Consider the following 27807-nt stretch of genomic DNA (forward strand, 5'->3'; position numbering starts at 1 on the left):
AACCACTCGTTACAACCGAGGTATGCAGCAAAGCATTTGTGAAGCCACAACACGTACAACCTTGAGGCGGATGGGCTACAACAGCAGAAGACCCCACCGGGTACCACTCATCTACACTCCAAATAGGAAAAAGAGGCTACAATTTGCACAAGGTCACCAAAATTGGACAGTTGAAGACTGGAAAAATGTTGCCTGGTCTGATGAGTCTGGATTTCTGTTGAGACATTCAGATGGTAGAGTCAGAATTTGGCGTAAACAGAATGAGAACATGGATCCATCATGCCTTGTTACCACTGTGCAGGCTGGTGGTGGTGGTGTAATGGTGTGGGGGATGTTTTCTTGGCACACTTTAGGCCCCTTAGTGCCAATTGGGCATCGTTTAAATGCCACGGCCTACCTGAGCATTGTTTCTGACCATGTCCATCCCTTTATGACCACCATGTACCCATCCTCTGATGGCTACTTCCAGCAGGATAATGCACCATGTCACAAAGGTCGAATCATTTCAAATTGGTTTCTTGAACATGACAATGAGTTCACTGTACTAAACTGGCCCCCACAGTCACCAGATCTCAACCCAATAGAGCATCTTTGGGATGTGGTGGAACGGGAGCTTCGTGCCCTGGATGTGCATCCCACGAATCTCCATCAACTGCAAGATGCTATCCTATCAATATGGGCCAACATTTCTAAAGAATGCTTTCAGCACCTTGTTGAATCAATGCCACGTAGAATGAAGGCAGTTCTGAAGGCGAAAGGGGGTCAAACACAGTATTAGTATGGTGTTCCTAATAATCCTTTAGGTGAGTGTATATGGGGTGTTTTATCACCCCAGCAGTTGTTGGCTAAATGAAACATGGGCAATAGAAAAATAGAATAAAAATGAATTATGCCTCTGAAAATGTAGTAAAGGTTTCAAAATAATTCATTACAAAACACTTTTTTTTTTTTTTTGGAGGATTTTATTTTAGGTCAATGGTTAAATATCTTTCAATTTTAATATCATTAGCATGGATTTTTAAATTAGCCAGCTATTTAATATCCAGCACAATTTCCAACAAAATGGAACCAAAGCAATTTAAATACTCTAATTATTCCAGTATTAAACAGCAGTAGTTATTCAAGTGAGTGTTATCGTGCTTAGACCCCTAAAACTGTGATACTCTGGAACTTCCCAAATACTTGTTTAGTCCAGCTTTGAGTTTTTCATTAACACACATCATTACCAGGCATTTCATTGAAATAATAGAGCGTGCTTTGTTAAAATGCAGCTATGTGTTCTGTTTGATAATAGTGTAATGAGAGGGTGGAATGAGTCCATGAATGATGCAGTGTAAAAGTTTGGAATTGCTCTGTGGCCTGGCATCGGACACCCTCTTTAAAATAGCTGAGTTTTAACACTGTTATTTTATTTGTTGAAAAAATGTACGGTCTTGAATCAAAGAAAACCTTAGTCATTTAAATAAATCAAAGTGTTAATAATTAAACATAAAAGATAGTTCTCTTCTAATATGTAACCTAGACATGTCAACAACAGCATATCCCACAGCACTTTACATCAATAATAAAACATCCAACACAAACAGGTAACGGCAACCTTGAGCTATTCAAAAGAGGCTAACTGCTGGAGAGAGATTATTCACACACTTGGGGTGGGCTTAAATCAAAACTGTAACCCACCTGCTAATGCAAAACTACAAACCTGTACTCTGCAGTGGCTTCATTTTTTTTTTTTTTGCAAGATGCTACATTCTTCTACTCCTAAATTTAACCACTATGATGTATAGGTTTGTAGTTTGCTATAAGCATGTGGGTCAAAGTTTTTATTTATTCTGACACTTGGTTCACAAGGAAGAGTTCATTTGGAAAAAACAAAATATCAGGGGAGACAAAGTGCATTGATTTCTCTAATTAGGTGTTAGTCTAGGTATGAAGCAGTCAATAGTATGATCTCTGGTTAGTCTTCAAAATGTACATTTGAAATTACCATAGATTCTTTGTTACTGAAAAATTATTATGGATATTTGTGAATGTATTGCATTTAATAATGGTCTCAATATTACTGTTTTCTCAAGATCATAGTGCTCCCATATAAATAAAACATGCAATACTGGTGCAATATTTGTTTTTGTCTTGGGTTCAGACTGAGGCTTTCCAAAAATCCTTCGCTCATTTACAGTGCAAATATTTGCAAGTAATAATACAGGGTGACATTCAGGACACATTGCCCAGAGGTGGCCTTTATTGATTTAAACTATTCTTGCTTTATGCCTTTTTTTTAGGGGTATAAAGGAAGGCCGATTCCAAATTTTTTTTTTACGCACAAATGGCCAAGACCTGGAGTCGGTCATACCAGCACGGTAACATATAAACTAGCTGAAAACAGCTTTTAAACAGTTTGTTAGTGTGTTGTGATCAACCACATCAATAGCTGCATTAAGATCGAGTGCAACAAGAATAGACACAGGGTCAGAGACAGCAGACATTAACAAAATACAAACCACAGTGGCCAGAGTCTATTTAGTAATGTAGCTTAAGAGGAGAGGGCTGTTTGGAATATCAGTAAAGGATCAGTCAAATGCATCCTTAGCAGAGATCATACTATTGACTGCTTCGTAGCTGAAGATTGGTATTGACCAACTGCATTGCATCTCGCACATTCCATCATGAAATTGAGGGGGAAAGAAAAGATACACTCTTTCAGACAGCGCTTGATAAGTGTATTACAACCAAAGATCAAAACTCAACCTTGATACAAGTGATATTGTCCATCAATAACAACTACACAAAAGCTTTGCACTGTGTAATTTAGGGTTCATTTTGCAGGTGGGTGTGGCTACGTGGGTGGAGGAATGCACAGTAGGGGTTTAAGGTTATTACTGTTTTGGCATATGAAAAATCATGTTTATAGTGACCTGTTCTTCAGTTCTTCTCCAAATAGAAGATTTGCTGAACTAGCTCAAGTGCTGTGATTTAGCCCAAGACTGGCACAACTGCATGTGAAACCATATTGCTTTGAAACCAGAATCCCATCGCTAATAGTAAACTTTGAGGTAGTCCGTATGTAAAGACGAGACTCAAAGTATGTTTGTAAGTGTCAGTGAGAGCAATCACAGGGAGTAAAACCAAAGCTGCCTAATGAAGTGATACAGAGAAAAGGTCCCCTGAATTAGTGCACATGTGAAAAACATCCCCTTGGCAGGATTGTGCTTTTGCTAGCTTGTAAAAATGGAGACACTGTACTAGACCTAAGAGCTCAATAAATATACAGAAATCAAAGAGGTGGAGTATCTGTAGACTACAGCAGTTGTTGATTGCAGTTATGTGGACATGGTTTAATATCGTGCAGGGGGGAGAATGGTGAGTTTGGGACAACCTCTCTTACAGTAGAATAGCTTGACTCGATGACTAGCTGAGATGTGTCCTTGATGAAAGTCCTTGGCCAGCCTGTTTTTTGATGTCAGTTTTCTCTAGGTGTGACGTCACTACTGCTCAGCTCACATTTTCAGCATTGCTGTTCCGAGAGCTGATGAGCAATTTCACCCACACTGTTTTTTTTTTTTTTTTTTTTTAATAATATTAATACCAAAAAAAGAGAATGCAGTGTGTATCAGTTGGAACAAGTTGGAATGATGGTCTTCTATTAACAGCTGCCTGCGAGCCCCGAGCCATTAAAGACACATTGCGCTGAAGGCATGGAATGGCTGTAATGGTTGAAGCTGAACATGCTACATATGGACAAATGGGATTGCCTCCAATGCGGCGGCTGCTGTGTGGGCGATGTACATAAAGTGTTTCCCTGTGTTTCAACTTTACAGGAGGGCTCACACCTTGACAGTCCTGTTCATCCTGACATGTGCCCTGGGCTATGTGACGCTGTTTGAAGAGACTCCTCAGGACACGGCCTACAACACAAAGAGGTGAGGGACCCTGTGACTGAAGGATTGCAATATTCGGGACGGGTGCGGAGCTGGGCTACACTGGTGTAAGGTACTTTAGAAGGAGGTGAAATTGTAAACTTTTGAATTCCACCAGTACACTTGAAAAGTCCACTAGGCATTGTGATGGGCGATTTAAACTGCTGGAAAAGCCCAAAATGAAAAACCCCTCCCCTAGTCAAATGTTTGGCTTTAGTGATTTTTATCTTGCTGTTGTTTGTCCATGTTTGTGGATAGTAATTTATTAAGATGTCACGGTGTTGGATTAACAATCCACCGAATGGGCTGAATGGGACACGTTCCCCCCTTTTCTTCTAATACAGGGAAGAAAGTAAAAGTCTTACTGCAAAGCAGGTTAATCCAGTTTAGGTCTTTTTGTGCTTCAGACTCCATTGTACAGCAGAAATCTATATTAATATCGTTACTTTGTTTCACTGTGCACATTCATTCAATATTATGTGCTTTAAAGAAATAGCAGCAGGTGTTGCCTTACATATAAGACCATTTAACATCTGAAACGTAGAATGATTCACAATGTTATACAATGAGAGGTTTGTTTCCATCCCAACACCATTGTTTACAGTAGTATTCCAATGTATCAAAAAGGATGAGCTAAGCACTGAGACATTTATTCACTCTGTAAGCTGTTTTTTATTTTGAAGACTTTAACCAAACTACTAAACAAACTAAACTGCAATATTTCTTTAAATATTTATTTTAAAGTCTGTCCTAGTTTTCAAAGTATGCCCTTGCTCTGATTTATCCCACTTTTTAAGATTATACTGTTTACTTGGTGACTTGTGATTCTATCTGTTGTGGTTTAAGATGGTCTAGTTTTTATTTGTAGAATTATTTATTTATTGATTTGTCTTCCCCCTCTTTCTGCCCTAGCTGCATGTGTGGGCAATTAAAGTGAGTAGTAAATTAGATAATTAGCCAATTGTCATGTATAGGAAGTCAATCATAAAAGCAGAGTTACATTTGCACACTATTTTTCTTTTTAACTCGGGAGAAAACAAATAGCCTATCAGTGCTCATCTCCCACATGTGTGCAGCTTGGCACTGAGGATACAGAAACCTGGTTCAGGTCATTTGTAGAACTTGGGCTGATTACAAAGAGTTTAGCATAGCTTCAAGCACCGTTAAATAAATTAGATTGATTAAGATGATAGTCAATGCTTTTTTTCCCCACCCAGAGCCCCCACGGCAAAAGTAATTTAACTGTGCAAATCAAATGAGGCAATGTAGACACAAAAATTGCAATATTAAATTCACTTAATACTGACTTTTTGACAGTCTTGGCCTAAAAAACCTTTGATATATCAGTATTTCTAACTAGGTTGGTTCCTTTTCTGTGTTTATTTTTTTACAAAGACTATCTAAGAGAAAAAAAACCTACCTTATCAAGTCCATTGTCTTGTACTATCTGACTTTCATTTCTTACTTCTAAATTAAACTGAATCCTGAAACTGTAATTCCTTTGAGGCTAATTGTGAAAGAGAGATGAGTCTGTCCAATGTGCTCTGTTTACTTTAGTACAGAACAAACATCTGTTTTAACCCATCAGGCTGGTGCTATTGGCTTTATGCAGGTAGAAACCAAATGGTTAATTTGTTATTCTGTCAGGCATTTAGATAATTTACATTACCTACTTAAGGGCAATGTTGTAATTTGATAGGCATTTTTTTTTTTTTAAACCTGCACATATCAAAATAGACATTGGAAAGAAGCTTGTTTATCAGCACAGTCTTTAGAGGTGTCTTCTCTCCATGGCGTGCTCTTTCTCCTGTGCTTTCTTATTCCTGGATATTCCTGTTAAAGTGCTGACTGGGCTTGGCACTGACTTGTTCTATTGTTTGCCCCACAGTCCTCGTGTGCTAGGAGCTATCAGGCCTGTTGCATGTGAAGTTAGGAGTCGTAGCATAATCATTTGGATGTCGTCCAAACTTTAGTTTTCCTGCGATTGTCAGTTGTAGGTTCATTCCAGCCTTCGATTCTGTGGTATTGAACAATAAGCAATGGCTGCGGGGGCTACTGGCACAATCCCTTAACAATCTGTAGGTGTATAATTACAGTTATCCAGTAAGCTGGAGGACTCCCCTTCAATCGTTCAGCTGAAGAAATGCTTGCTGTCCCCAGCAACACCTTTCTATAGGTTTTTTATGTTGCAATTTGGCCATGACAATTTGACCCTAGCAGGGAATGGGTGCTGTCTGTATAGGACTCCACCTGTGCTCTGAACGGGGGATTTTACCAGTTAATGGGCAAAGGTTATAGCTTGATTCTTCTTGGTGGGGACCCTAATAATCTCTCTCAGTGGGAGAGGTTTCCATCCAGCAATTACACAGGAATTAGATGGCACCACAGTGAGAGCAAAGGCCTGCACAACATCACTGCCAATCCCCTGCTATTGCAGTCCTTTATTTTACAGCAGATCTGATAGAGGGATCTGATAACTGACACACTTGAGATGTAATCTAATTTAGGTTTCAAAATTCAGTTGCAAAGTTTGAGTTTGTACAATTGAAAATGTAGTGGTTTTATAACTTCTCACGATACACAACAATGAATGAGTAATATGTTTATTACATAATATATATATATATATATATATATATATATATATATATATATATATATATATACAGCTCTGGAAAAAATTAAGACCACTCCAAGTTCAGAAATCAATGTTAAGTGGTCTCTTAATTTTTTCCAGAGCTGTATGCATGCCATACATACATACATGAAGTGAAGAAAATAACTAAGGATGTGAGTTGGAGAAGCCTTTCAGATAGACAATAGGTTGCAGTCATCTATCAGAAGTGATTACATCTTGTTAAAATACAGTTGTACAAATATTTACCACATGCATAATTAACATAGTTTGTTGATCAGCATTCTTTAAGCAGCAGATCTTATCAAAGACATTGTTTTTAAGTCCTCAACCAAATACCTGTGCCCCAAAACACACAACCTTAACTGTTTGTGCTGATTGAAATAAGACAATAGCTGTATACAATCCAAACAACTAATAATTAAAGTAGCCCCCAGAAAGGAGTAAATACAAACTAATGATTGATTTATAGACAAAACATGCTATTAACAACATGAAAATATATATATAACGTAAATAATAAAACTACATTTTATTATGTGGGGGGGATACAAAAAATGGAAAGTGAATTTATAATAGATTTTGGGGAAATTATCAAATTAAAGTAAAGTGAAAAAACATGTCTGACTTCAGGAGTGACCAGAGGCGAGATGTGATTGTAGCGGTGCAGGGGTTGTAGGTTGGTTTGGTGAGAAACTGAAAATAAAAGCTTCCGAGACCCTAGGGACCGAACTTATTGCTCAGAACTTGAAAGTTTAACATCGGGTTACGAAGCTTTCCACGGAGATGGCTGTTCAATTGTTGAGATCTAGAATTGACCCGTACAAAAAGCTAGGGTAAATAAATGTATTCTTACATTTATTAAAATGTATGCCTTAGACTGCCTGTGTACATACATTGCCTCCTATGCCTATTTAGCTTTCTCTGCATGTTAGCAGTTCTTTGTCGCTCTTTTAATCACACTCCAATATTAATATTTCAAATCGAGTGATGCGTTCCTGTTGAGCATACAGCCTTCAGAAACTACCCCCCGTGTGGTGTCACATTTTGTACATTCTGTCACCAAGAAACCTCTGTCTGTATGTATCCACATGAGCAAGCCCTCACCCGCCACACAGTCCAGTGCCCCGTTTCCACTGGCAGACGCGCCGTGTTTTGTGGCCGGTTAACTTGCTGCTGCTGGACTTGTCCGTAAGCGTCCGTCCCCACTGAGGACATGATTCACTATCAGAATTGGAGGTGTGTGTTTGACTTGAGACACAGGAAGAGATCAGAGACATTGTGTCGGAAGATATAATCTCAAGTGCCGAGTGCGATCACGAAGAAATTACAGCTTTATTAGCAGCATGGAGTGAAATCAACGTACAGAGACAATGACTGATACAGTTCATATTGGTGCATTAAACACTGTGATTCACAGACGCAGCGCTGACAAGTTACAATAAACTGAAGGATAATAATCCTATAGTATTAATACTGAAGGACAGCTGGCCGGTGTTCAGGCTGTGTATGTGAATGTGTTCAGGACAATCCAGACACAGTCAGTATGAAGGCGAACACGATTCAGTTAACGTGTCCATTTACAAGATACATTAATGAATAAATTAATACAGCAGATCTGGGTTTCCCTCTAAAACATTAAGGACTGGATTAATAAATGCGTCCATGAACGCCATGACTGAGACGCGCACTTTAGTTCAATTAAAGCTGCTATATTGTATCCGGATGATTAATGTGAAACGTGTGGATTTTGTTTCAACTGTAACTTGCCCGGGTTAAGGACGTCTGATAAGTACATTATTAATAAGACGGCAAATAGCATTACAAATCTGTAGTAAGAGTAATACATTTAGGGAGTCGCGCTGTGCCGTTTAAAATACATCTATACTAGCACAAATGATGACGATAATAATAACAGTACATATTCGCTATTTAGTATTATTGTTCACATGGAAACGTATTCTTATGGGAACATGCTTGTCTGAATATAATGTTGTCTACACTTGCAGCTCTTCCTGATATCTCTGAACAGAAACGCGTGTTTATTACGCTGCTTACAAGCATGTAAAGCACAAATAATAAAACAGACACACAAGTCCTCTCTCGTCAGGCTGTGTCGCTCGCAGTGTCTCTGTCTCTGTCTTTAACACAAACACAAACTGCTGCTCATCAGAGGGACGGATTCACTGCGGCCTGCTTTACAGACACAGCTCTGGGACTCTGGCACGACATGGCAGGACACGACGCTTAAGCCAGTGGAACCGAGGCACAATAGTGATGTTGCAGGATACTCTTTAGCAGACCTAATGCCTGGTTCTCATCTGAATTAAAGCAGCTTGAATGGGCCTTTACAACACAGGACTAAGATTTGACACAGGAGCTGATGAGAGTGTCTGGAGATTCGTCTTTCGATATTCTCAGCCTTTTTTTGTCACCTGCTGCGTAGGCTTTAAACTTCAGAATGAGCAGCCAGCCCAGGGATCTGTGTGGCACAACATCAAGTACAAAAAGCAGCAAACTCAAACACAGCAGCCCCATAGCCTGGTCTGATCAGTCACACAATGCTGATATTTAGTGAGATGAGGCTCTGTACAGTATGTCTTCCTTTACCCTCACTTGATATTACTTTTGACACTGTAGCTGAAATTAAACTAAAACTCGTTTTATTCAAGGTGTCTGATCTCATCCCACTACTACTATTACTATTACTATCTTTCCCCAGGTTATAGCCAACATCTTATTTTATAGTTGTGAATGAAAGGGTATCATGAATACTAATAATGATGATAATAAAGTGTGCCACTGGAGCAATGGTTAGCGCTGCTGCCTTATATCTACACTATTATTTTATATGAATTGGTAATTAAATTACCCCCAAAATATAAAAAATAGATGACTTAGGATTTTATTTCCTCCCTGCTTGAAGTCCTAAGGCTCTAGAAGCCACCACCCATTCCTCAGCAAAGCATTAATCAGTTCACCAATACTACTGACTTCCCATGGAGTGTTTTCTTTCTGAAGATGAGTTCTGAATCTGCTGCTTGGTCTCTGTTTTACAGGGGGATAGTCGCCAGTATCTTGGTGTTCCTGTGCTTTGGAGTGACGCAGGCGAAAGATGGCCCTTTTTCCAGACCCCATCCAGGTAACTGCTCGCACTACTGTAGGCACCTTGGGCGGCAAAATCCCATGTCAGGCTATATGTGGTCTGATCACCCCTTGTCAAATGATTTTTTACTTCATACTATTGTTAGTCATAATAATAACATATAATTTATAGCCTGTACATAGCCTTTTATTTTTAGTATTTTACGCTGGACGATGGTATTCCTGCTTCAATGAACCTCTGCATTCACTTAGATTTTGACTTTAAGGGAGATAATCTAGTGATGCTCCTTCTCTCCCTCAGTGAGGAGATGCTTCATAAATATTCAGTAGGAGAGAAATCATACACTCAAACTACCTCCCAGCATTTGAGGTGCCACTTTGTTCATCATGGTGAAGATAATTAATAGATTATCAGCTATGCGAATGGAATGGTCCAATCTGCAGAAAGGAATTCCTCCATCCTCTGCAAAAGGGCTAATTTACCTGCAGACCTAAATATTTTGCATACAGTGCACTTTCTTTTTTAAATCAGGCCATTGCTTTGTACTGGTTTGTGCTCAGATATAAAAGTTCACTGGGTTCAGTTCAAATTTACAATGAGCATGTTGAAGAAGTGTTGATGGGAACAGCTGGAAGGAGATAGTGACAGCAAAACCTGGACCAAATAAGAAAATGTATAACTATAGTGAATACGAGCCAATATGAGTATCAATAGTATTAAGTGCAAATACCTTTTAGAAAAAGAAAAAAGCTTATTTTGAACAGAAATGTATCTTTCTGGTATCCGATTCGTAGGGTGTTCAGTTTATTCCTGACTGTGCTGTAAAAAGCTCTTCTGTATAGCTAGAGAAACGGCTCCTTTGTTTTTGGTCAAATGTTCTTTGTTTATGTTGAGGCCTTTTTTGGACAAACCAATTGGGTGTCACCTTTTTGCATATTGTTCGAGGCACATTATTAGGCGAGCTGGTGGAAAATTCCAGACCTAAATTCCTAAATTTGAATGTGAAGGGGTACATTTTGTCCACTTGACAGATTACACTGAATGCAGGATTGAGCGCACATGATTCTGGCAACTTCTGTAACCTCTATAGTGTACATTCAGCCCCAATGGAAAAAATTATAATTATTACATAACAGCACACCGCTAGTCCACTGCTATGTGTAGCAGCTCAAATAATCAATAATCTGGTTTAAATAAGAGTCTGCTGATTGTTGTTGAGAAGGTAAAGGACGGAATATGTTCACTGTAGATGTGTGATGTTACAACATTGAATTCCTTGCTTCTTAATAATAAAAATTAAAAAAAAAACATTATGAAACCACTGGAGCATCACCGCCATAAAGAGTACACATTTTGAGCACATTAATAATTTAACCTCCCCTCCCAGTCTCCAACATTATTGCTTAAAGGCAAAACAGGAAAGTTCATGTTGACGTTCTCACAGTCAATACAGCAGTGTAACTTGTGACTTTATCTAATAATTCACCCCTTCATGCCTGCATCAGTATCACTCCCCCCTTAATAATATACTTAGACTTAATAATATTTATAGTTAGCTCTTTAAATGAACCTTAATTGACTGCCTGTATGTTCTGGTACAATAACAAAAAACATCTAACACTTTTGGGGTTAATGCTGTAAAATGCGAAGGAATGTGCCAATTATGAAAGGTTGAGTTCTTTTGGTGTCGGATACAATCTGACTTCATAAAACTTGCTTTTCAGCAGTGAAATGTCACTTGTCTAAGTAAGCCTGCCTAACCAGTTCTGTTGCTTTTCAAACTTTACTTTCAGTACATGGTGTACTGGTTTAATATTTGCCCCGAGACACGGGTGCAATCTGACATGCTCTCCTGGGGTTCCTGAGTCCCTTGGCTGCTACAGGCCTTTAATTGTAATTAGGCTTGCTATTAAAGGTGTCCTGATGAACTGTGATTTCTAACTGAGATGTAATACTGATTTTCAAGATTTAGAAACACAGATATAATGATTAGACTGGAAACAAGCTTTCCAAGGGTCTTAGAGCGACGTCTGCAGGTACCATGACCATATTATATTATTATTTATTGGCTGAGGCCCTTTACCAGGGCGACTTACTGGTATTAAAATATATCACATTATTATTACATAAAATTACCCATTTATACAGCTGGGTTTTTATTGGAGCAATCTGGGTAAAGTCCCTTGCTCAATGGTACAACAGCCCCCATCTGGGACTGAACCCACGACCCTCCGCTCAGTTGTCCAGAGCCCCAACCACTACTCCCCTACCATAACCACCCTTCTATACACATAACCAGTGTATTTGTACACTTTAATAACAAAAAATAAGCAAACATTTCAATACCTGTTAAGTATTTAAAACCACTGTAAACTATTTAAAATGTCTGAAGTATAACATGCTGACTGCAACTCTTTTGTTAATTGTTTTTGTATTAACTTAAATCTTTTGACAGCTTTGATGGACAAGGGTGTGTATTTGTGGTGCTTATGCATGACTGGTTGCAGTATCTATGAATATGTCTCAAGGAACACGGGGAGAATAGTTTCCAGCAGGCCTTAAAATGAGTGCTCCAATTGTTTTGAAATGTTTCTTGGTTTTTTAGGTCTAGATGAAACAGCCTGTTATAGTTAACTTTGCGGTGTGTGCTAGTGGTGTGTGCTTGAACTTGCTTTGGTCATAGCGTTAAAGTGACTTTGCCATCTATAGTACAGCTTCCAGTCTTAATAGTGTAACAACTGATCAATTTTGCACGGTATGCATTTTCCAAGTAGGAGTTCAGCTTCCAGCCCTGAAAGGCCACAGGATCTCTTGCCTCTTTGCTGATTTTCAGAGCCAGGCAGATTCAATTGAGCACCTTTCAGAAAAGTGCTGTTGTCCTATTTTCTTATAGTAAAACTAGACCTTGTTCTTACATTGGCCTAATAATCTACATCAGGATCTCCAAGGATATTACGGGCTCACAGACATTGATGGATTTATGTTCATTATGCCCTTGGGCATTTTGTCCCATGCATATTTTCTCTGTCAAGTTAGCTAATTTTAACCTGACGGGAATCTGTATAGTGTTTAGCTGGAGATAGACACGTTTCCAGGTGCTAAGCAGCTTAAGTGGAATGCCCTTGAGGATGAAATCTGGCCTCTTCTCTTAAATGGTTTTGAAGATCTCTGACTGACTGACTTCTGTGGATGTGGAAATCAGGACTGAGCAAAGGTTCCTGCTGGAACTTAGCCAGGCTCCATGCTGTACCATACGAAAGCATAGTATTAGCCCACTAAATACTTGGTTTGAGAGATGATGTGTTTTGCTGTTTGTGGATACAGTACTCAGCAGTGTGGAAAGGGCTCTTGTCTGATTTTCCACAAATGATCCTTTCAGTTAACTTTTTTTTTTTAAAGCAAACCTTCAGAGGAGAATGAGGGCCATTAACAGTTTACAGATTAAATGTGTAATTTTAAACAGATGCAAGAAGTTTTCAGTTTGTATTAATTTGTGAAAAAGTCACTTAAAAAAAAAAAAAAAAGGCTCTCCCTAGGGGTTATATAATGCTCACTCTCTAATCTAAATAGGTTATTGTACCCCCAGTTGGTTGACTATTTACACATTTATGAAAAATATTGAGGAAAGGAAACAAACAAACTTTGATTATTATTCGAAACAGAATCTAAAACACAAAAGAATCTGTAATCAAAGGTCAAGCATTTAAGTTCTTCTCTCTCTCCATAAACAACTTGATCAAAGCAAGCAAGATGTAAAGCCAAATCCCCTTCATGTGTTTCATTGTGATTCTTAAGTGAGGTGACTTTCAGCATTGCTCTTAACCGCCCTTCTTGTTAATTATCTGCTGCCCACATCCCAGTGTGAGTAGTGAGGGCGGTGCTTGTGGTGGAAACGTAGCGGGAACTAGGGAGAACTGCTCACAATGGCACTGAAGGGGACAGAGGATATTCTGAGGTGTTCTGAACCTCAGGGAAGTGGAAGTGTGCTGCAATTGTACTAAATATATATTCCAAATGCTTTTAAAAACAGACAAATATTACTTAAAATTTGCATGGGTCAGCTAACATAGCTAGAAACGGGAAGAAATATAGATTAATGATAGTGACCTTTATCTAGAAATGCATATGTGTGTGTGTGTGTGTATATGTATGTATGTATGTTTATTATATATATAATATAGATCTAACATGTAAACATTATCTTTACATAATATATAATCTTATGCTACCTTCTACTACTAGCCTTGCTGAGATTCGTAAATATCTATCAAACAAATCTTTGTTTTGATCAAACTTAGTGTGCTATGCAGATGATCCTTCTGTAAACATGCTGAAATGCCTGGAAATGTGTGAGTTAAAGGGCTTGAGTTTGCATGTGGACCGTTATTCAAGCTGAAGCCAAATTCACTGCTGTAAAGCAATAGCTAATCGTAACTAATCTGTGAGCGATACAGTAGAGATTTGGCATTGTGGATACAAACCAGACCACAGATTGCCCTGGTGTTTTAAATTGACTTACCTTTGTTGAACAGTAGAAAGTGCCAAATGGACAGACCAGGAAGTGCTGTGTGTTATAGGTGTTGGGACTTATTTTCCAAGAAACCTTCAAAATGATCACAAAGTGTCTGTATTAGAAGATTACTTTCTTGCATTCTGAAGCTTCATTTCAGATTTAAATAAATATGGAAAATGCATATCTCTGACCTCCCATTCAGCCACATCATTGCCTTAAAGGGCAACTAGCATGTTTCCTTCAATTACTGTTTTAATGGTTACGCATTTGTACACATTTTTATAGTGTATGAGTAAGATGTATACCACATACAATTGTATAGAGGGATCCAACATACATCAGCTTCAGCAAATGGGGTCAAGGGTGACAATACAATAAGGCAGTCAAGAGTGAAACAACACCTTGTTTAATGATCTGCAGTAGTAGGGCATAGTGCTTGGTGGTGCTGTTTGATCTTTTTTAGGCTGCAGGTCATAGAGATTAATCTTCCTTTTCCACTAATAGCTTATAAAAAGGCCCTGTTTGTCATGTGTGCTATGCTTAACATGTAAGCACTAGCAATTACTCATTTAGGCCAGCAGATGATGAGTAGATCCTTGCCATTTAGGTTTTATTTATTTATTTAAAAAGTAGGCTATTTGCTATCCTTATTATGTTTTATTTATTGTTGGAGAGAAAAAAAATGCAAATAAACATTGTGCTGCTTTAGTTGTGACAAGCTTTTGTCTTATTAGTGCTGCTCATAAAAAGTATTGTTCTGTTCAAACCAAGAGAAAGATCTCAAGTCCAGCCTGTCTGCTCAGTGGTTCTCAAACCTAGACCTGCAGAACACCTGTCACTGGTTTTAATTTTCATTAAACCCCCAATTAAACTAATGTCATATTTCAACCTTGTCAGTTGTTTTCAGCTGTTAAACATACAGATCGGTAGGTAGTTGAGTATAGGGCTGGAATGAAAACCAGCAGACCCAGGGTTCCTACAGGTACAGGTTTGGGAACCACTGAGCTGGCCTAATAAACTGACAAACCTTTCAGTGCAGATCTTTAAGTATATTTAGATCTTTTCTGCTGAAGTTTTAATGTATGCCATATTTCTGTGCCTTTGACAAAGCATTCTGGGAAGACCAATTGTAGGCACTCCCATTTAATTTGAGATTAGGCAGCATTTGGCTCACAGAGCAATAGATTTCGACCAGCCACATTTAGCAACAACCTCAATAAAATGGAACAGTATTGTCTAAAGGTTTTCAGGTTTATTATAAAAGTGGTAACAGACTAGACTAGAACTGGCCTCCTCATTACATTTTTTTTTTTTTTTTTTTTTTAATTAGTGTAATGAATATCACCCTCCTCATGGGGCCTGTGAATTAAAGCCCTATTTATTTAATACCCTGCTGACCATCAATTGATTGAGATCTGCTTCTCCAAGTCTAGGAAAGCACTTATTTTTCTTGATATTTTTCTGCAGAACTGACAGTAGCAAAGCCATTGTTGTCTAGAGGTTGACAAAGGGCCTTAGTCCCCATGTGAGATGATCTTGGTCTTGACCATTGATAACTGTTTGATTCCAGTATGTTTCAGTGGTGAAAGCAGTTGAGGTTTCAGCTAAACCAGCTATTTCTGAAGTCAGTTTGGGATCCAAAGTACAAGCCCTTCCTTTTTAAAATGAGCACCCCAAAAGATTTATAGATTGTGCCAATGTGGGGGAATGACCACGGCGCTCGATTTAAACGTCTTGGAAACGGGCACACACACAGGCCGTGATATGGTGCAAAAATGTTAATTTATTGTATACAGACTGTGCTTTGTTGGTAATCAAAACAAACAAAGCCCAAAACAAAATGCTACCTTCCCTGGAGCCTAACTGTGCTTTTCCTAGATTTTCTCTAAACACAAATACTAATAAATACACGCACCTACCAAACAATCCAAATTATGATCTCAAATTGCAGTCCTAATTGGCTTTTATCAATCCAATGCTGGATGAAGGCCTCCTCAAGATATTTCCACTTGTTTCAATGTACAGTCTCTCTCTTCCAGGTCACACCAGCAAATCATCTAATTGAATCTTTCCATCTTTGATGTGGTGGTCTTGGGCTTTTTCTAGATTCTAGATATTATTTTGTCCACCTTTGGTCTACTCTTCTTGGAGTGTGTCTGGCCCATTGCAATTTGAAAGTTGTCACTTTTGAAATGATGTCACATACTTTTGTTTGTTCTTTGATTCATTTATTTGTCTTTGTCTCTTCTTGTTAGTCCAAGTGTGCATCTTTCCATGTTTCTTTTCATTCAGTGACCAGGTTTCTGAGCCATAAGGAAAGCAGAGTTGAAATCTATTTTCAGTACAGCTAGCATGAATAAAAAGCACATCCTAGAAGTAGGAATTAAAGGTCAGCATATCTTTCCTGCAGGGCTGTTTGAAGTATTGCTGTGCTGGAGATTAATATGATCTAGCCTACATTTCCCAAACAGGGTTATGCATTTTGTTTGTGTCCACTCGGTTTTGTGCTTGGTGTTGTGTTGCATGTACACCAAGGAAGTCTACTCAGAATAGGGCCCTGTGTTGCATTTTAAGTGAAGTTTTCAGTTAATGTATCCATTTATGCCTTCTAGGCTTAGCAGTCAGTTGTTCTTGTGTGGAGCTGAGCTGGTGTTGTAGTGCAGTGAGGTGTATGAAGGGAAGAGCAGATGTCCATGACACATTGCTGTAATTGGAGCAAAGTCTTTGACATGCTGTAACTGCCTAGTTCTGTTTGGGCAATAATAGCTTTTGCAAAGGTGAAGAGAAAACTGAAAGGAGGATTTTTTAAGTTTGTCTAAAAGGTAAAATGACAACTTGGAAATCTGCTACTCGCATAACAGTTTAACGTAAACAACATATTATTTAGAAAAAAATATATATATATATTATTGGATTTGAATTCATGGTTTCATCATGATGGCACATTACAATTGAAATAATAATCCTGCTTCTCGATTTGCTGAACTTTTCTTACTTGTGTTTTGTCTTCCTCTGTAGCTTTCTGGAGGTTCTGGCTGTGTGTCAGCGTGGTGTATGAGCTCTTTCTGATTTTCATTCTGTTCCAGGTAAGTAGACAAATATGGTGTTTGCGATGTTTCCATGTCTGGTGATGCACTGTACAATAACACGACCAGTAAGCCATATGACTTGCATGGTGTGGACAATAATGTAGGATCTCTGCCTATGGCCTCAATTTCCCTTAATCACATAATCAGAACATACTGAGTAATGCAGATGAATATAACATTTCCTGTTTTGGCTGCTGTCTGTGATTACTATGATGCATGAAAAATGCATAGATAAATCCCCAATAAGTGATTTATGATTATCTCACTGTGGATTGCCTGATAATCAAGTACTGTAGTCAAGCCAAGACATTAGAACATATTCAGTGGGTTTTCTGCCAACAGGCTTTAACAAGGATGTACTTGGGGTTATATAATGTATGTACTTGTTATAAATTGAGTCAGTGAATATCATGCATTCAAAATTAAACTCATACAAAGGTTCAACCACCTTAGTGCAAGCACCAGATGTGAAACACAGAAGAACTAAGACACTAGTATGGTAACCGTAGTCATATGGCTTTGTCACGTTTCAATTTAAAACAATGTTTATTATATAGTCATCAGAACATCGACCGTCCTGGAGATTACAGACTGTTCTAGGGTAATTGTACATATAAGTTTTAAAGAGACCATGGGGAATCCTATCCTAAACAAGAATACCTTACCTACTTCCATATTTTTTTGAAAAAATAGATTACTTCATTATGTGTAAACTCTAGCTGTAACTTTCCACATCATGAATTTGATTTAGGCTGGCCATGGAATGTGCAATAAACAGTGTTTGTGCCTATTGTGCTGTTTTACAGACCGTTCATGATGGCAGGCAGTTCATGAAGTATATTGACCCCAAGCTGGGTGTGGCTCTGCCAGAGAGGGACTATGGAGGGAACTGCCTACTCTATGACCCCGGCAACGAGGCAGACCCCTACCACAATGTCTGGGTAAGTCTTCCTCAAGGTCAATCGCCCGATCTGAAGTAACCAGCGTCTTTGACTGTACTTTTGCAGTGGTGGGTGGGATGCATATTTGATATAGGTTTTGGGAGGTTGACAAAACAAACAAATGCGCTTTAGCCAAATTACTGGAGCCAACAATGGCATAGAACAATTCCACTGAAGTGTACAATCCAAATGTTTAGCACCATGCTTTAGATCATTCAAAAGATTGTTGCCTTGGTGTTTTAAACTTAAAACAAAGCTGTGTTATGTTAAACTTTCTCCGAATCTCTGTGAATGTATCCTTATTGTCATCTTACGTTTATGAATGGATAGTAGCTTTTTGTTTTGTAGATCTTTGCGGTTGCATTAGATTTAATCGCATATAGTTTTCACACAGATCTGTGTGCCTTTAAATATTTTGCATTCCTGTGCTCAACAAGAATAAACTATGGCTGTGGCTGTTTTGCTAGCATTTTTTAATAGTTACCTGATTTTGAGAGAAATTCCTATGACCTTCCTCTCTGGTAGTTATTTATAAAGGTTAAACATTAGATTCTGTTCAGATTCTCAAAGTAATTTAACCTCTTATTATGGTCATGTATTTTACTCAAATGAACACCAGTGTTTGATAAGGGGCAATTGATAAGATACTAGTCATTATTTGACTTTGTTAGTTTCCACAAAGTTTTGACTACAGTTGCCGTTCAGTTACAAAAGGTCTGTGGCAAACTACCTAAGCAGAAATGTAGTATTGTTCCGTTTTATAAATGTGAATATCAGAGCTGAACCTTAATTGACTAACTGGTGTCATGATGTCTTTAGAATTAAATGGTCGGTCTCTCTCTCTCTCTCTCTCTCTGAGAGCTCTCTAAGCAAGCTCTCCTTTTCTCTCTCTCTCTTTATATATTATGTTTATATATGTATATATATATTTTTTTATATACATATTTAATTCAAGTTATTTCTTGCATTAGTCAGATGTTAAGTGTAACCATGCTTTTCAAGATGGTCATACATTTATCAGTGGTTAAACTGTACCCTAACAAAGGAGAGGTGGAAATGCAGCACCTCTTTTTCCTATGTTTATGAATTAATCCATCAATAAATTCATTTCTTGAAGGTTTCCTTCACACAGGTGGTAGAAACATAAGTAGACTTGGTACTTTTTCAACATTTATATTTCAAAACACTGCTTTCCTTTGTGTGATTAGTGATTATTAATGAATAACTGATTTGTCATCAGATCACGGTGATTGTAATTGTGAAATTTACATGGACTGTCTACGCTAATTACAGCTTTGCACTTCGCAGGCAGTCAGGCAGGGACAGCAGAAATTAATGTTAAAAAGAACCAAGCCTATGTAAAAGTTCTCATTGGCTGTCGGCAGAAAAATAACTAATGGCAGTGTGTTTATGTAAACAAGATCACCATGAAACCTTGGAGAGTGCAGTGGTAAATTATCTATTGTCATCACACAGTTTCTCATACATTCCCTATACAATCAGTGTCAGAGGCAATGGTGTCACATCTTCAGGCTCACATACAGCTACTCATCTCTCTCTCCCTTTGAAAACATACCAAGTAACACTGGCCCTGAAGAGCAGCACTCCAGGGAGGTGACTGTTACTCTCGGTCATTCCCTGTTGCTCATCCAGAGTCTTAAACAAGGTGCCAGGAGAGCTATGAAACCTGCCCAGGGTAAAATTCGTTTTAAATGCTCTTTGAGTGCTAATTTCCCAAAGAACGTCTTAAGGCTGGTTTATACTGATCGCCCGACCAAAAACTCAGCGAGAGCGAGCTGTCCAGCGATTGTCACATGATCAAGTCACTCATGTCGTCCAATGTTGAACTATAAACGTACAGCGATGCTCCAGCTACTCTAAAGCCAAAATAGATTAGAGCAGACATTTTTCGGCAGCTTTGCTCTTAAACCGGAGACGCCGCAAAAAATCATATATGCATGAAATCCATCTTAAAAGAGCAACTTGGAGAATACCACAGACTGGTACAAGAATTGAAATTGGATGACCATGGAGTTTTTCACCTGATATTTACGAATTACGCCTGTAGCTTTTGAAAATTACTAAATTACTGGTTTACACCACAAACCTACCCATCGAGTACCTATCACACCAAGTGAAAGGTTAACTTGGACCCTCAAGTGAATATATATTATGTTAAGAATTTCAAATTAATTTTGACATGCACATATCTGTTTTGTAATTGTTCATGATAATGTAACCTTATGTAGGCTAATGGTCTCAGGCCACTGCTCGGGTTTTCTGCTGCTTTTTTTGCTGATCTTTAAAATCAGCTCTGTCAACCTGGTATATACAGGGATACGAGGTTATTGCGCTGAGAAGCTTTTCAACATTTTTCAGCACTACAACAGTGCTGGCCGTCCCTGTTCCTGGAGAGCCATGGTCCTGTGGTTTTCCTAGGCCTGTTGAAATCCCCACCTGCTCACACCCTAGAAAAAATCCTTAATTGATTCCATTCAGCAAATGGATGGTTGTTTTGAGATTTGAAGTTGACCACAAACCAGACACTGTGACCAATCCCTGTGTTTTACAATGCTCAGTGGTTTGTAACTCTAATTTACAAATGCAGAGTACACTGAAATAATTTGCAATAAAACCTCGTCTGCTTAAGGGGATAGTTTACTTTTTTTCATTTCCCTCACTGTCCTACGCCTTTGTCGTGTTCCTCTCAGTGCTAATCTTGGCAGTTGTGGTGCTGAGTGTGCTGCATTCATTGGGGGAAAATGCACTTCCACATACTGTTATTGCCTTCCCTGGACTAAAGAGAATGGAAGCAAAAGGAATTTAAAAATGCTTATTGAAAGCAGTCTTTAGCATTGGGAAGATTGTTAAGCTACAACAGTAGTGGGCTGTTTTTCTTTATCCTGCTTCATTAGGCCCAGCCCTTTTAGGCAAACTTTTTTGTTGACCTTTTATCTATGTTAATGGTAAAACTTGTTACATTTGTTTTAGGATAAGATGGATGGCTTTGTTCCTGCACATTTCATTGGCTGGTACATAAAGGTAGGTGTATGTGTGTGAATGGACTGTACTTGACAAGGTTTGACTTGACTAAGATTGTAAGTGAATGGAATTGATAAGCCTTTATCTAATTTCTGTTGTGCTAAATATGTATTTTTTAAACTTGCGTATTGAAAAACTCTAAACAGTTTTTAATCTTCAGCTTATTGGGAACACTCAAAATCTGTGCAAGCAGTATATATGGCACACATTGTTTTAAGTAGAACTGTCAGCATTCAGATTGAGGCCTTACCTAAAATTATAATTTATTAGCAAACAGTGAAAACATAATGGTAGGGTTGGACCCCAACTAAGGCCCTCATCAAGGAGAACAAAGACAGCAGTAGATAGTATTTAAAGCCATGGTTGGATACTTCATAATTACATGTGCAGTCAAAACCATTTTGAAGTTCACACGTTATTCACACAAATCTTCATTTACATATAACATGGGAATCAAGTGTGTATGTAAGTAGGTGAAGGAGCAAGACAAACCCCCACAAAGCATGAGGATGAGCATGATAAGTCAACTTATCTAAGAAAATGTCATTTATTTAAAGAAAGCTAAACAAAAATGTATAGTAATAACTAAACTACTACCAATAATCTAGAATAGATATTCAAATTCTGAAAAAAGGTGAATTTAATTTTCTGTTTTGTTTCCACCCAGCTGGTTTATTAGGCCCAGCCTAGCTTTGGTTACATTCCTGTTGCACAGTTTGAAAGTTTCTCACGCCCTCTGTACTGGCTAATTTACTGAGGAGAAGGGCTGATTATCTACGTGGATACCGCATTTAGTTGTTTATTTACACTTGTTAATGAAAGGTTTTCTAGGTGTCTGAAGTCACTGAATCATTATCTTAGAGCCCAGATCAATGCCCAGGCCTGTCTTTAAGTGACACCTTGACACAGTGGGACTGTCCTATTTCACCCCTGTGATACACACACACACAAGTCTGTGCCAGTCGGTATCAGGCCTGTGTGATTCACAAGGCTGAGAACCACTTTAAAAAAAATCTCTGGTGTTGTTTGGCTGCTGCAGTGTGGCACCCATACAGTATTACCTCTATACCACATGGTTTTAATATGGCAAGGTTCTGTGTGTTGTGAGAGCGCCATGCCTGGATGCGGTGTGAATCTAGTTTTTCATTTCCTTCACAGACCCTGATGATCCGGGACTGGTGGATGTGCATGATCATCAGCGTAATGTTTGAGTTCCTGGAGTACAGTCTGGAGCACCAATTGCCCAACTTCAGCGAGTGCTGGTGGGACCATGTAGGTATCTGGCGGCCCAGGGGTCACACAGCCAATTACCAATGCAGCACAATTGTTTTAATCATCAGCATGTGTGCTCTAAGTGGGAATGCATCCCTGAGTTTATGGCTGCAGCTATTGATTAATATGATAATTGATTATTCTATATATAAAACAATTGATTATTCGAATAATCACAACAACAAACACATTGTTTTATTATCATTCCTTATGGGGTCCTGGTGCCATCATGGTATATTCTCGAGTTTGCCGAACTCGGTAAATACAGGGCTCTGATTACCTGAGGAGGACTAGACATTTTACATTACATTTAACCACTTCAACTCCAGATGAAAAAATGAAAACTCTTCCCAGGTACCAGGTTTTGAAAATAATGATAATGATTTAATGTCTGAAATTGCTTTAAAGTGTAAATATATGATGAATGAAATGCAAAAAGAACAACCAAATGGTGTTTTTGATTACATTACCCCTTTATGCTCCTGTGTACTACATATCCAGGTTCAGTAAAGAGATAAGTACATGGGTTTTTTTTTTAACAAAGAAAACAATGCAAACGCAGGAATACACCCAGGATGGGACGCCAGTCCATCACTGGGCAACACACACACACAAACACACACACAAATACACACACACACACACACACACACATACATACATACATACATGGCAATGAGTAAATTGAGTAAATGGGTAAATTACAAGTGCTGTGTGAAAAAATTTGTTTTGAGAAAACAGTGGAAGGAGGTCATGGTATTGAAGTGGTTAAATGCTCAGTCCTGTTGTCCTCCATAGCGCCCAGAGCCTACATATGTTTCAAAAGTCTATATCCAAAATTCTATGTAGAAATTGACATGCCTGAAACATGCACATAATCCATGTGTCTTCCATCGCGGTGCATGTATGCGCAATATCCCACATGTCTACAGCATAACTTAGAAATTACTTTACACGTAAATCTGAGTTTCAAATCAATTCATTTGTTTTATGTTGCGACTGTCGGCGGCACAAGCATTAGTGAGAAACCAATTGATTTTAACGAAGAAATTCTATTGTGCTTGTATTTAAAAGTCACTTAAGTTATTCTGGTACCTTTGGGAAATTGCATCTACGTGCGCCACGATTGAAGACAGATGTTGTATTACGTGCATGTATAGGTATGTCAAATTCGATGTCGAATTTTAGATATAGACTTTTGCATAGATTAGCATGAGAAAACCTTACATCGGAGGCCAGCACAACAAATACAACACTTTTGTCAGCGCATTTTCATAATTAAAACCACAGTTACCCTATTACTCACAACGTTGCAAAAACGTACCATGCGTTTTGTTTCAAGAGCTCAAGCTTGTCAGATGTGCTCTTTTGGAAAGCTAATTCTGATGTACACAGTCCACAAAGCACCGTACAATTATCATTCTTTCTCTCTTATAAATACTCCCACAGTTTCGATGCTTTTGCCCGAGTTTTGTTTAATGCGGTAGACTGGCTGCAACGTGCAGGTTCAGACATTTTCCCAGTGAGGCGCACAGGTGGATGACAAACCAAGTGATGCATTACTGCCACCTACTGCTGTTGGGAATGAAACCATTGTTCTCACACAGAGCTAGGAATACAGGCCAAGGATATTAGGCAAAAGGGCTAAGATCAAGGATATTAATAAGAACGGCTAAGATAGAAGCAACATAGCTAAATGACTATTCGATGGCTGAAATAGAAGTGGACGTATTTTACTAGTTGAATAAGTTGACTAATCTTTGCAGCTGTACCTGAGTTGATCCCTTTGAGGACCTTTTATGTATTAGTCATTCCCTTCTTGTTTGTTGTTCATTCTGGTTAACATAAAAGTATTCGGTACAATATAATTTCCCATGTATTACTGTATCCTTGATACTTTTACGTTAAAGATTTTACTTTTTGAATCTGTTTCCCATGTTCAATTTAGCAAACTATCCAGGCTTTTCTGTGTCCTCAATGCAACTATAAACTTGTTTTTCTGCAGGTCATTGTCTTTATCAAAAATTTGCTCTTTCTGACAGCCTGTGTCTTTACTTTTTATAATGTGACTTTAAAAATAAATACATATGTATGTATTTGCATGTAAAGAAAGCAGTCTTCTAGTTTTTAACCAACAATATTGTGCATTTCTGCAGTGGATTATGGATGTCATCGTGTGCAATGGCTTTGGGATTTACTGTGGCATGAAGACGCTGGAGTGGCTGTCGATGAAGACATACCAGTGGCAGGGTCTGTGGAATATCCCCACCTACAAGTGAGTTTCCTTAGCCCCTTTATCCACTGTTTATGCATTTATTTCATCCATCACACTATTTTATGAACTGTACAAATTGAACATCTCCCACCAAGCCTCCAGATGTTTGTTGGCTAGTGTGCCTTGAACTGTGAGCGTATTCTACATCTTTAAAATATTTAAATGACAAGGGAATAATTGGATAGCTGCATTTTAAAGACATTAAGATGTGACATGTTAGACCCCTGCTGTAGTATACTGTGCTATAACTGTGATCTCTGAGGTAATAAAAACCATCATGTCTCAGAAATGTGGCAGGTGAAATTAAACTGATGTACATGCATCTCTTGCTGAGTTTTATTTTATTTTTTCCCAGCAACTAGAATAAAGCAGTTTTGTATATAAATGTCTGTTCACCTACCAGTGGTTTAAAATATTACGCGTGTGAAGGGGATTGCAGACCATGACATATAATATTATTAAAATAATAAATATACTGTTTTTTTCACATACTTGTATAATGAAGGTAGTTGAACTAGGTTCAAGCCAGAATCATTACGAATGGTCAGTTAATTGCTTCCTGCAGTGTTGAAATAAAAGCTTCATGTCATTGCAGCTCTTCTCTAAATATGTTCATATTTACTTTGAATAATGGACTTCCACTGTATTCAGCTTACTTAAAAGCTTGTCTGTTAAAATGTGAAAGCTGTTTGAAACGCCCCTTTTTTCCCCTGAGGTGCAACTAGCTCCATGTCTTCTGTAATTCAGCAGCAATGACAGTCAATTAGAAAGCTAAACAGTCTACAGCTGATTGCATAAGCTCTGTGCAGATTGTTTTTTTCTTTTTCTTACTGAAATGCAGAGGGGGAATAACATGTAGATTAATCAACCTTTTTGTGTAGGGAGAAACAAAGGAACATGGCAAAACTGTTTAAAATGCAACTGAATGTCAGATTATCACACAAAGGAACACTTTATAAAGTTTAATAAAGGATCTATTTAGAAAGGGCCGTGAAGAAGCTGGTGCATTGCCTGACATGTCAGCTCCAGTTACAGTGAGTGAAGGACTGACTGAATGCTGAGCACAACATTAACAGGCCTGATTTAGTGAAAGTGTGTAGTTAGTTTCGAACAAAAAGCACATTGAATGTAAGGGATGAGTCATAATACTCAGAGGGTTCGAGCATTCAAAACCGAACACTTGAATACAGGTCTCAGCCCTTGCATGAATGTTTACATCAGTGTTCAGTAAATTGTCCATGTTCAAAATTCTTACTGTAGAGTAAGGAATAAAAAAGATGGGGGGGGGGGGAGGGAGAGGGTGGTATGGTCCATTCATGGAAAAAAAAAAGGAGAAGAGGGAGGAGGAGGAATAGTTGGTCCAATCATTATCCATTGTTGTAATCCATGTATGTTGGCTAGAACCTTTTCCATTTAATGGGTTTAAAATGCATTGTGGCAGCTAATTTGTACACAGAATTGTGTGTATTCTAAAGACACGAAACTGATCTGTTCTTGTGACGCGGTGGAATTGATTAAACGGGCAGATCCTGTCTGTTTTTGTGCCACTGTGCAGACCCATTTCCCAGTGCTGTGTCTGTAACAGGGTGGTATTTTGTTTATCAGGGGGAAGATCAAAAGGATTGCTTTCCAGTTCACACCCTATAGCTGGGTGAAGTTTGAATGGAAGCCGGCCTCAAACCTGCGAAGATGGCTGGCAGTCTGCGGCATCATTTTTGTGGTAAGTCCCCTTTCAGTGGTGAAGCCATTACTGCTGTTGCAAGAGGAATGATTCAATCAGCGATTTCAAAGCCAATGACCAGCTTCACTTTCCAGCTCTTGGGGAATTATAACAGAAGTGAATGCCTTTCTTTGACAGGAATTTCAACAGAGAAACTATTGTGCTTTTCATTAAAACTGGGTTATATTCACGGTGTGAATATAAAAATGACTGCCTGTGCTTCTGAGCATACAATCATGTACAGAATTGAGTGGAAGCCTTTTCACAAATATGATGGGTCATTAGCTAGTCATTAGTAGACAAAATGTGATAAATGGCAACTGATTGATAAACTGTCTGGCACATATTATCCTTTATTAGAAATGCATCATTTAATGTATAACTTTGTTTCTCTCTCTCTCTGGCTTCCTCCCTTTCTATCCTGTCCAGTTTCTGTTGGCAGAACTCAACACATTCTACCTAAAGTTTGTCCTCTGGATGCCCCCAGAGCACTACCTGGTGCTGCTGCGCTTGGTCTTCTTTGTCAACGTGGGAGGAGTGGCCATGAGGGAGATCTATGACTTCATGGACGACCCGTGAGTGTCTAGCACGATGTCTGTGGTTGTCAAGCCCACAAGCCGCTTTGTGTTCTTCAGCCTCAGTTGATTTGATCACCACAAAATAGTGGTGCAATATTTAACTCATTAAGAACCCAGCATTAGTGATGTCACATACAGAGGCATGGGGAATGGGGGATGATATATTTTTGACTGTTACATGTTGAAGACATGTGCCACACTTGGTTCTTGAAGGCAAAGTTAGTAGATGGAGTCCTGGTTAGGGTTCTGGATCAGTGATCAGTTGTGGGAGCATGTCTTCAAACCTCTCACTTATAGTTTTACCCTGGGTTTTGGCCCTGTGCTATGTTTTAATGGACTTGGAGTAAGTCTTGCATTCATGTATAGCTGATACCAAAAAAAACAATGAGCTCTGAACTTTGATCTAGTTAAGGACTTTATTTCATTGACTTTTATTGTACATTCATTGTTATTTGACCAGATAAGTGTCATTCAAACTGTGTAATGCAAAATAAGAGATTGTTACAATTACTTAATTGGTCAATTCAATTGAATTCCAGTTGTATTAAGGGAAGTTCTGAAATGTCTGAAGAATATTGATCAGGCATTCGTTCTGTTTTCAAACTTCACATATATAAAAGTAGTCTGTTGTGCTTATTCTTGCAAGAGTATGCTGAATCCTCAACTGTTTTCATGCCTTGCACTGTTGAGTGTGCAGTTTTTTAGATCTAGTTCTGATC

At 38.5% G+C, this 27807-nt stretch overlaps 1 protein-coding gene across 3 annotated transcripts in view; it reads left to right on the plus strand.

Moving 5' to 3' along the window:
* Positions 1-27807, plus strand: part of ptdss2 (phosphatidylserine synthase 2) — a 43693-nt gene that overhangs the window by 3357 nt on the left and 12529 nt on the right. For all 3 annotated transcript variants that reach the window (XM_066701073.1, XM_066701074.1, XM_066701075.1), the window contains exons 2-10: positions 3819-3920; positions 9612-9694; positions 17190-17257; positions 18067-18201; positions 21193-21243; positions 22402-22515; positions 24672-24790; positions 26396-26510; positions 26940-27085. In XM_066701073.1, coding sequence (XP_066557170.1) covers positions 3819-3920; positions 9612-9694; positions 17190-17257; positions 18067-18201; positions 21193-21243; positions 22402-22515; positions 24672-24790; positions 26396-26510; positions 26940-27085 — 933 coding nt within the window. The remainder of the gene's footprint in view (positions 1-3818; positions 3921-9611; positions 9695-17189; positions 17258-18066; positions 18202-21192; positions 21244-22401; positions 22516-24671; positions 24791-26395; positions 26511-26939; positions 27086-27807) is intronic.

The sequence above is a fragment of the Amia ocellicauda genome, chromosome 4, assembly GCF_036373705.1.
Source record: "Amia ocellicauda isolate fAmiCal2 chromosome 4, fAmiCal2.hap1, whole genome shotgun sequence".
NCBI classification, from domain to species: domain Eukaryota; kingdom Metazoa; phylum Chordata; class Actinopteri; order Amiiformes; family Amiidae; genus Amia; species Amia ocellicauda.